Source organism: Hordeum vulgare, chromosome 4H (assembly GCF_904849725.1).
Source record: "Hordeum vulgare subsp. vulgare chromosome 4H, MorexV3_pseudomolecules_assembly, whole genome shotgun sequence".
Taxonomy (NCBI): Eukaryota; Viridiplantae; Streptophyta; class Magnoliopsida; order Poales; family Poaceae; genus Hordeum; species Hordeum vulgare.
In genome coordinates, this window is record NC_058521.1 from 558,275,415 (window position 1) to 558,286,095 (window position 10,681).

The 10,681-nt window shown below is 47.6% G+C and overlaps 1 protein-coding gene across 1 annotated transcript; it reads right to left on the minus strand.

The window, feature by feature from the left end:
* Window positions 1-4,973: 4,973 nt before the first annotated feature.
* Window positions 4,974-9,618, minus strand: LOC123449502 (type I inositol polyphosphate 5-phosphatase 4-like). Its single transcript, XM_045126747.1, has 11 exons — window positions 8,918-9,618; window positions 8,561-8,826; window positions 8,336-8,440; window positions 7,729-8,238; window positions 7,460-7,595; window positions 7,127-7,317; window positions 6,922-7,030; window positions 6,497-6,645; window positions 6,105-6,418; window positions 5,821-6,027; window positions 4,974-5,714 (listed from the first exon to the last, which is right to left on the minus strand). Exons 1-9 carry the CDS (start codon window positions 8,951-8,953, stop codon window positions 6,172-6,174), a joined length of 1,749 nt encoding a protein of 582 aa, XP_044982682.1. The 5' UTR covers window positions 8,954-9,618; the 3' UTR covers window positions 4,974-5,714; window positions 5,821-6,027; window positions 6,105-6,171.
* Window positions 9,619-10,681: the final 1,063 nt, after the last annotated feature.

A 10,681-nucleotide genomic window follows, 5' to 3' on the forward strand; every position in this document is an offset into this window, starting at 1 on the left:
CTCATTTTGTTTCGTATGTGAACTATTAGTGAAATATCTTAAAAGACTTATATTTAGGGAGTAATGCATAGGCCACATGAAGGCGATACAGTCAGCAAAAGCTTACCTACGAGTCATGAGCAACAACACCCGGTGCTCCGGCCGCTGAGCAAGGCCCACATGCATGCTTGATGGTACAGTACGTACTCCGGTTAAAATTCACGGCAGTTCTGCGGCCCGCGGAAAAGATGGCTGTCATTTCCAGTTTCCCCCAATCCTTCAGCTCAGGCCTCATTCGGTTTGAAGGGTTTTCATAGAAGAAACATACTCCCCCAGAAGGAAAAAAATATACCACTGCATATACTATAGTTGACCTATAGTGGTATGTTTCTTCTGCTTTTGGTCATAGGTCAACTATCATATGTGAAGGGCCTCCAGAAGCGCATCCAACATGAGGTCGAGGAGCTCGCGGCCGCGCTGTCTAGACAGCAGGTGCCAGTGCTATATAAAAGCAAAGAAATTAAGAAAGGAATCAGACGCTTGCCGTGGAAAGATTCGCTCAATCGCCATTTTATTACGTGCCGTCCGTAGGTTTCATGACATTGCCGCAAAAAATCAGCTAGAATAAAACGGCGATGTCGACTAGGCTGAGTCGCTCTTGCCTGGTTGAACTCCGTGAGGTCCAGGCCTTCCAATCAGGCCCTAGAGCATCACGAACAAACATCCATAGGTCCATAGCCGTCATACAGGAGAATAGCATTTGCGTCCCAGTTTCAGGTATCACACATAGGAGGCACAAGATGTTGCCCATGCGATGCCGCATAAGCACTTCGGTCCCTGAAGGGAATTAATCTTCAGAGACAAAAAGGTCTTCCACTGGTGGGAATGCCAGGTAATAATGGGAAACCCTTCCTATCTATAGTCTGATAGAAGACGAGGCTCAGACTAATCGACAGTCGTCGATCCTGTTTGAATCCAACGCTCATAACATGTTTTTCATATATGTAAAAAAATCCGTCATCCCAGAATAGACCTCCCCAGCCCCTGCATTAACCTCTCCCTAATCACTCGCCCTACATGGCTCCTGATTCCACTCGCCGCAATCCGCACGATCTCGCCTTGCCCAGATCCCCCTCCGCCCCTGCCTCGCAGACACCCCCAACCATCTCCCATCGCTGTCGTCGTGCACCTAGCTCGCTCGCATCGCCAGATCCCTTTTTCCTCGGCTCCTCCCCTGCTCCTCCTTCTCTCCTCTTCGTCCAACGACACGACGAGCTCTCACCGGTGGCTCAGCCTCCCTCTCCTCCTTCTCTCCTTGTGCCATGACTTCGCTCACCGACGAGGTCGCAACCTCCCCGTCGCCGCACTTATCTCCACTGGGATCGGGCCGCACTCCTCTGGAATCCAGTCCACTTCGATGGGGCAGCAATAGCATCTTGGTTCGGGAACGAAGCAAGTAGGAATGGAGTATGGCATGATTCATCCACCACATCCTAGGGTTTGTGTCCTGTTCACTTGTTACTTTTTAATCCTGCAGTGCTCGTTGATTCCTAACATAATTATTTCTGATTTATTTATGCATCTTGCTGCGAATACCTTGATTTATGGCATGTTTGTGGGCGTGAATTTGTGTCCTCTAGTATGTCTTGGATCACTAAATCTGTCTTAAATTTGGGCGTGAATATATCTGTCTCAAACTAAAAATGTCCATGCTTCTTAGTTTTGCAGCATCTATAATGCTATACAAATGCTTCTGGACTTTGATTTTTTTCTCTTCCTAATGCCAAATAATAACAATGCAGATCAATCTATATGTTGGTGATTCAAAACATCCATCCTTTGGAGGCCAATTTTTTTAGTTTTGCTTCAGTATCCATTGTACAATGCAATGCTTCATTATTATATTACATATGTTTCTTCCTTATATGTAATTTGCTTCGGTAGTTCCATCGTATAGATTCTCCGTTTATTCATTCTTCTGTTTTTGCTAGCACTGTTGTAAACCATACATTGCTGTTGTGCTTCCTTCATACTACTTTCATCTCTGACAATGCCGCCCAGATGGATCCCCCGCCATGCTCCGCTCGATACAGCCCTTGGTCCACCTTGTCGGTGCACCTCCCGATCAATGGTCAAAATTATTTCAAATTTCCATGCTTCCATGGAAGACTAGTTTTGTCCCAAAGTACCATGTTCGTGCTGGAGTACTTTGTTATGTACTCCGTAGCATCTAAACCACAATACAGTTTGAACTATATACATTTTGCTTTCATAGGTAAAAACAATTATATTAATTTGTAAGTTAGTGACACAAATCATCCATATCGCTGTTACGAACAATATTAGTTGGCTTTGATTTTCATTGTTGTATGCTTCCATTCGAGCTCCTGTAACATATGTTGTACTTATTGACATGTATCATGTCATACACTTTCTTCATGGTTCGTACTCATGGAGATTCTAAATTTCAATACACTAGCTTCTTCAGGATAGACTTTGGTTCAATAAGTAAACAAGATTTGGTTCATTTTGTATGTACGAGTACATCTAACATACATCCCATGTTAGTCGTAATCTTAATGTGTTTTCATTTTCAATGTTCTATAGTTTCTATTAAGATGAGTCATATTCATATAGCATATTTTCATGCTTCCAGTGAGCTTCCAAATCGTAGTTCAAGTGCTTTTTTGGTGTATGCAGATTGCTTCCATACTTCCTGCGTATTCTTATATAAATTTTGGTCTTGTCCTTGTTATCACATATGTGTATTCATTTTAGGTAGTTTGCTTCCATAGTTCTCGCTTCCATAGTTATCATCATTGTTTTCTCAATCGCCTTGCACTACCCTCTCGCCATGATGTCGACAATATTGATATGAAGGCAACGTTGGTGGTGTTGACACGTGAAAGAGAAGAACCAAAGTCATGTTCACTATTGCGACGCCAGAGCTCAAGACAATACCCTCGCTTCCCAGCTATCTTGCTGAGATCTTTGTATCAGATTTTGCTGTAATGTAATTGATACATGCTGAAATGGTATTAGTCTTTTGTTTCACGGAAGCCGATTACTTTTTCATTGGAAGCAAATTTCCGTCTGTTGTGAAATCAATGTATATTTACAATGAAAACCACTTTATGTTTGGAAGCAGATATAGATTTTTCTGGTAAGAGCAAAATTAATTTGTAGTGGAAACAGATTCTGAGTTGGAAGCATACATTCGTTCCAATGAAAGGAAGCATACATTCGTTCCAATGGAAATGAATTGTATGCAACATCATGCATCAATTTCCTGGAGTAGTTCGGAGATGTGTAAAAAGCACATGGAGGAATTAACGGAAGCACTTACTAGAAGCATGCACATCAGGGAAGCAGGTCAGCAAAGAAATTAACGGGGCACGTGGTATACGGCGAAATTAGGGGCATAATTAAAGATGGAAAAAAACAACATGGGGTATATAGGAAGCAAACAAAAATAATCCTTATGATTGAAAACTTCGAACCAAATAAATTTGTAGGAACCAATGATCCTGTTTGGAAGCAATTTTTAGGAAGAGTTCTCGTGATTGGAAACAAACAAAATGAGGAAGCAAGGTCCTCATTTTAGGAGGTAACGATGCCTTGATTTCAGGAAGAAATTGTCAGGAAATATATCAATCCTAATTACTGCCGAATCTGCATGCAAATTGACTCAGACGGGGGAGTTTGCTGGTGGATCCAACGATTTGCATGCTTCCTATCGAATGGCCAGGGACTAGTCTGATACATAGGAAAAATCTGTAGTCTGATGCCTAGTAGTTCCCGGTAATAATGGGTGATTGCATAATGCTTGATATGTTGAGTTTGACCAACTTAGGTCGATGTTTGGTTGAAGCCACATATTTGGCAAGCCACATTAAGGCCCCACATTACATACACACAAAAAGTATGGTAAGATTCTCTTGGGCTTGATGAATTGTGGCTCTCATTTTGTTAAACCAACCTTAGGCAAGCTTGACAAACAAATGTGGAAAATATGACAATGCTAGGCCTAGAACCAAACAACCCCTTAATCTTCAGAGGCAAAGGGGCCTTCCACAGGTGGGAAGCCCAGGTAATAATGGGCGGTTGCATAATGCCTGATATGCCGAGTTTAATGAGAATTGACCCGACTGTGATAACTGCCATGATAGGATGTCCGGATAACCCGACAACATCTGTGATAGGGTCGTTAACAATCTAGTTCACTCATCACTCTTTGCTTGCCCAAATGTACGCTGAAACCTTAGGTCCCACCTCCAGATCGGGAAGCCGCAGGGACGAGCAGAAGCGGGTTCGTGTACATAGATCGAGAACAGGCTAGGGAAGCTCTCCCTAAGGGGCATGATACCCACCAAAGGGTCCAAACCAAAACTGATCCCAACCCCATTGCCTATAGAGAGATGCATCCGGTTTGGAGGAAACGCGTACATGAATTTGACGATAATACTATCCGTTTCCTGTGTTTTTGAAGGAAACTACACATCCACTCAAAGCCCATTTTGCGCCTAGGAACGAGGCAAGTCAATTCCTTAGGATGACAAGTGTCATCCTACCAAATTCCTATCATAATTCCTATAATACTCATGATTTCCTTCAAACCGAATGAGAGCCCTCACTCTTTCCAAGGCACCACACTACACCAAGGTTACCTTGCGCTAACAGGCCAATCAGCAAAGGCTCCTGGGCCAGCTAGTTTCCTCGGCTGACTAGAGCCATTGGCATGCTGAGACCTGACGGTGACAGCGTTTCGGCACGCCGTAGGTTGGAGGTCTGACAGCACGTACTCCTACTACCACTTAGCGTTTGGAGTTCTTACGCCTGTGTTTCTCCTGGACAATGATTTGCTCCAGGAAGCAGTTACTGCTACCATCTGATACTGATCCGAAAACAGCAAAGCCCACACCGCGGCGGCCTCAACTCTGAGCCGCCTTCAGATTGCACTCAATCTGCTCATCATGAGGTACTACATGCAGTACTGCCAGCAAATCAAATCATTTCCATGGCGTGCGTGCGCTCACACTTCATACAGTATAAAACATAAACAAAGGCTGCTATTATAACACACACACAACACACAGCGCACTGCACTGCACTGTACACAAATTTTTCCTGCATGCAGAGTCCAAGGCCGGTGAAAATGTGACAGGTAACACCACCACTGCCTTTTTGTCAGCTCAGCTGATTCAGACATCGCTCGTGAACAATGATGGCCCCTCCCTATCTATGCGCTGCGCTGCGCCGCGCCCCTTTTCCATCCATGGAGATGAGTTGAGATGATATGAGGAGGGAGCAATGCAATGCAATGCAGGCATTCATTCATGGCTTTTACAAACTGCACGCAGAGGAGTGTAGGCTGTGCAAAGGACCAGTACTGCTGCTTGTCGCTGCCGTCTGAAAACAGGGGGGAGTGACAGACAGACAGAGATAGGAGGAGGATCAACAATGCTGCAACACTACTACAATGTACAGGTATGAGGAAGGGGAGGAAATAGTCTGCCGCACGGTTTCCGATGCCATCTGTGCCATGGTATCTATCTATCTTTGCTGTGGTGGCCGGACAAGGTCTCCTGGACTTATGATTGGATCGGCGTACTGTCTCATATGGAAGCAGGCCATCTGATAATTGGTGTGCCATCTGGGTTCCTTGTTACTATCTTTGAGGTTTGGATCCGGTGAAATGAAATGATTTGAATCTTGGCGGCCACTGGCTGCAGTCTCTGAATTTGTGAGAAACAGAGAGAACCAAGTTAGGATCAATGATTCATTGGACATATAACTCAGCATAAACGTTGTACTACTAAATCAAATGGAACATACTTGTACCTTGTACTCAATTGTTTGAATCCTGTGAACTTGGTGGTTTCTGAGGATATCCAATGTGCAAGTCTGTGATCTTGATGAATTCAGTCAGCTCTTTGTGCTTGGCAAATTAACTGTATTGATCAAGACATGTACGAATGCCACCGACCGATTGATCAGAAGCTTACACTTCTGTCCAATTACCCCCGTGCTCGCCATCAACGGTTCAGCCTGTCATACGAAAGAGTGTTAGTATGTGTGAAGCACATTCATTTAACTGCTAACTTAAACCACGCTACAAACCTCACCTTCTCATCAGTCATCACTAGTTACATGGCTGACCACTTGGTGTTTTTCCAAAGTTCATGGACCCTTTCAGTAGAAATTCAGGTCGGTGTAGCCGTACGGGTTGATATCGGTGTATCCATAAGAGTAGGGCAGTAGTTCTCCGATGTCCAACTGCGAGCTTGAACAGCTCATCTTTTGAATTCGGCTGTGATTGATCGACTCCACCTCTGCACTGAATACGCTGTAGACCGGCCTATGATCTGAGAACCGGGATTCGCCTCGGACGTATGATAGTTGACCTAGGCCCCTTCCATACCACAAAATGCGATCGCACCTGCACGACAAGATCACTAAGTTTACTTCAACTGTACAAAATCTGGCAAATACCCGGCACCATGGTGTAATAACATACCATGCAGGAGTTCTCCTCTTCTCCTTCTGGTTCATGTCCTCCCCGGCATACTTGTCGGAATTGGTCGAGTATTTGTATGTCGGCGGGAAGTATATCCTCCCCTCATTCCATCCGACAAACACTCGCCCGCCTCTCTGTTCAATCCTTAGCTGAAAGTATCAAGTTGACATGTCAATGAGATGATACTACTACAATGTCTGGTAATCATTTTCATAATGAGAACAACTAGAGCTCCTCGGCTTTTGCCGACCCATTAGTAATCTTGCAACATGTCAAAGTGAAAGAATGACAAGACAAAAGCACTGATTGCCTGTGACACAAGAATTTTACAGCTTTCCCGGGATCCCAACGGTACACACCACACACACACACACACACACACACACACAAATTGTGTTCAAGAAGGTTTTGCTGCAAGTTCTCACCTGATCTTTCTCCAGCAATGCTTTCCAATTGCGCATCTCCACTAGGGCCTTCACTGACCGATAGGAAAGTGCGATTCGGTAATTTAGGTCCCCGAGCCAGATGATTCGACTGAAAGAAAAGGCGAGTTAAGGGCCCCGATAATGCACCAAATGCACATGAAAACAAGCTTTTAGGAGACAATTCTAAGGTTATGTGCTTGCTTACTCATGCTCTAAGATAGTTTCCGGTGAGCGCTCATACTGCCCGTAAACCATTGGGAACCTGGTCTTCCTGAGGATCTCAAGCACATCTGAATTCCTCCGCATCTCGTCGCCATCCTTCTGCCCCGACGTCAGGTGGCTGCAGACGAAGCAGAAGCTCGTTTGGTGCAATGTCATGCTAATCGAAATCGAACCCTGGAAAACAAATCCTTTGCCGGTTGAATACTCTATTTCTAAGCTAACAATGCCTCTTGTTCGTGACCAATTCATAAAATGTAAAGCATCATCACAAGAATCACAATAACCACATAGCATTGTGGTTGGAACAGTGACCAACCTTGTTCCCAAGGTAGCCCATCAGTCCTCTGCCAACACAAGAAACCTTGAGATTTCTGATGTCATCCCTAATGTCCTTCCGAGCCCAAATCATCAGAAACAGTCCCACCATTTGCTTGCTTGCAACCAGGCAATATCTGAAAAAACATCAGATTGCAACACAGATCACTCACCACATCTATTTAATTACCACTACACCGTAATGTACATAAAAATGGCATGTGTTGTGTTGACAGAGTACATGGTAGTATGAAACTTGAAGGAGCGTACCTAGTGTGACCTGAAGCTGGTCTCTGGCCGTCGTCCAGAGACGGCGCGTGGCTGTACCCGTATGACATCGGCGAGTACACCGTGCTGGGCGACTCCCCGGTGTTGTTGTCGTCGTCCGACGACCCGCCCCACCGGCAGTGCGCCTCGTAGTCGCTGGGCCGGCGGGAGCCGTAGATGGCGCGGTCGCAGACGCTGTACCGGCGCTCCAGCCTGGGCTGCGGCGCCAGGGCGTCGCCCTCCATCCTCAGGCTCCGGCTGTGGAAGGAGCGGCGGTGGAAGAAGGCCGCGTTGTTGGTCTGGTGCCTCGCCCCCTCGAAGTCGTCGTCCGCCTCCGCCACCGGGTCCGGCGGCGCCGGCGACGGCGTCCGGAAGCTCCCGTTGCCGCTGCCGCTGCCCGCGCCCGTCAGGTCGTTCAGCGTCCTCCTGATCAGCGACACCCACTTCCTCGCCGGCCCGTTGTCCTCCGTGCCCAGCACGTTCCCGGCGTTCAGCGGCACGATCTCTTGGAACCTTTCGGCGACGGACACCACGGCGGCATCGAAATTGTCAGTCACTCCAACCTGCGGCATTACCGAAATCAGGCGCGGGTAAACCCGGAGACGCATACCCGAGCACGTAGATGTCGGCGGGCGGCGCAGCGTGGAGCCAGTCCTCTAGGCCCATGCCGCCGGGAGGGGATCGGCCGCCCACATTCCACGTAGCAACGAAGATCCTGCGGGCAGTTTCTTTTTACAATCAACAACAAGCGAAGGCCGCGCACACAGGGGGAGCGGGAGCGGGGAGGAAGATGGACGGAATTGTGTAATGCGAATGCAGGGGGCGGCGGAGCAACCTGTAGTCCATGGTGACGGTGGCCTCGGCGGCGTCGAGGTCGATCTTGCCCCGCCGCGAGTGCTCGCGGCTCCGCCTGGAGGGCCTCTCCGTCCTGCTCTTCTTGGCGGCGCTGGCCGGCTCGTTCCTGGCGAAGCTGCTGCCCCTCCACTCGTCATCGTCGCCGCCTCTCCTCCCGGTGGCGGCGGCGGCGTCGTCGGCGTGGAAGTCGTGGGCCTTGCTCCTGATGTTGAACCACTTCCGCACCAAGCTCTTGGACCACGACAGCTACATGCCACAGCAACCGAGCCGCATTCAGGCGCAAGAAAACAGAGCAATCAGACAGAGGAATGGGAGGGTGGCGGTAGTGTAGTGCTACCTTGCTCTTCTTGGTGGTGTTGCAGCCATCTCTCATCGTTGCCTTCCTTGCTCAGTGAAGCACAGCACTCATGCAGCAAGCAGCCCAGGGTGGTCGAAGCTGCTGCCGCTGCCGAAACCTGTTGCTCGGCAGCGGGTGGGGAGGGGGCCAAGGAAATTCAGGAAGGAAGGGAGAAGGGAGGTGGAGACAATGCGGCCACTGTTTGGCTACATGCGCTCCTCTATAAACAAAGATTGGGTGATTTGATGGAAAGATGAGAGAGGATTGATGAGGATGAGAACAAAATGTGGATTCTCTTCTCTTCTCTTCCCTCTGCGAGCGAGCGAGGAGGACAGGCAGAGGAGAGGCTGGGTTGGTTGGCTGGCAACACTAATGCCCGTAGCTAGCTTACCGGCTTCCGAAGCAAAGGGAGAAGAGGAACCAATACTATGCCACTGCTACTACTAGTAGGCAGTAGCCTACCACGCAGCTTATGCGAGGAGGAAGAGAGAAGCGTTGAGAGCAGCCAAGAAGGGTGAATCTTGAATGGAAAAAAAGAAACCTTGAGCCGTTGGAGGAGGTGCTTGTGTTGTGTTGTGTGTGAGCGAGCGAGCGGGCGAGCTTGGCTCAAATACGTGTGAGGGTGGAAGAGAATAAAGTGCTCGCAGAGGAATCTTAGGATGGTCAGTGTCTCTCTCTCTCTCTCTCTCTCTCTCTCTGCTTTTGCTAGCTGCCCTAGCAAAACCCAAGGAGGGCAAACCATGCATACCAAGCAATGCCCTTCGGGGGGAAAGTGTGCTGCCATGCCAGTACTTATGCATGTGACTGCGTGTGTGTGTGTGTGTGTGTGTGTGTGAGGGCTTCCATTTTGGAACAAGCCATGTCAAGTTCGAGCACCGGCAGCTCAAGCTTGGGGTTCCAAAACAGGATGCATTTCAAATGGATTTCGAAAAGGATGATGGCAGGTTTCAAAGGCAATTAGCTGCTGCCACACATCCTGTGCTGGTTTCTTCACTGAATTATGGCACTACTCTACTGTGTGTGCTACTGAACTTCCTCTCTCCCTCTCTCTCACCGGCCATTCAGCAGTGAGGGGAAGAGGGAAAGGAGGAAGCCGCAGTCGAGTCGGGGAGGAACAAAAAAAAGAAGAAAGATAAAGTGACGAGGCGAGAGGGGCGCTGGTTCAGAGCGATCTTGGCTTTTTTCACGTTTTCGCTTGCGTTTTTCTTTTTTGGTATCCGTGTGTGGCCCAATTTGTCTGTTCTTCTTTGTTCTTTGCCCCGCCACTGTTGCTGTTTCCCGATACGCTGCTCCTGCTTCGGTACTCACCACTGATGGCTGGTCTTTGGCTGCAACCAGAGGGAGAGGGAGAGGGAGAGGGAGAGGGAGGCTATAGATCTTGTGCTCCTGTACGTACGGCTACGTAGGAGAATGTGAGGTGGATGGAAGGAAATCACACGCTTTTCTGCGTGCCAAAAGACAATCTCTTCTTCCTCCAAGTACCGTCCTTAGCAGCTGGGCCGCGTATATTATACTTCTTCATCTTAAAATAAGTGTCTCAACTTTGTACTAGCTTTAATACAAAGTTATATTAAATTTGAGATATTTATTTTAAGACGTAGGGAGTACTTCATTACTGACGGACACATAGTGGATAGTTTTAAATGACTCGCTCTCACATCTATGTCTACGGACAAATGCGGTGTTTGATTTACGAGTCAACCTTAAAGATGTCCTGAATACAGTGTATAAATGCTTTCAGAATTTGAATATGATATATTGACA

What these genes read in the sequence shown, in the direction of transcription:
- LOC123449502 (XM_045126747.1), bottom strand. Translation starts at nt 8,953, where the DNA reads ATGAGAGATGGCTGCAACACCACCAAGAAGAGCAAG. An exon ending in ACACCACCAAGAAGAGCAAG is followed by an intron (nt 8,827 to 8,917) that starts GTAGCACTACAC and finishes TGTGGCATGTAG; the next exon opens with CTGTCGTGGTCCAAGAGCTT. An exon ending in AAGAGGAGAACTCCTGCATG is followed by an intron (nt 6,419 to 6,496) that starts GTATGTTATTAC and finishes CTTGTCGTGCAG; the next exon opens with GTGCGATCGCATTTTGTGGT.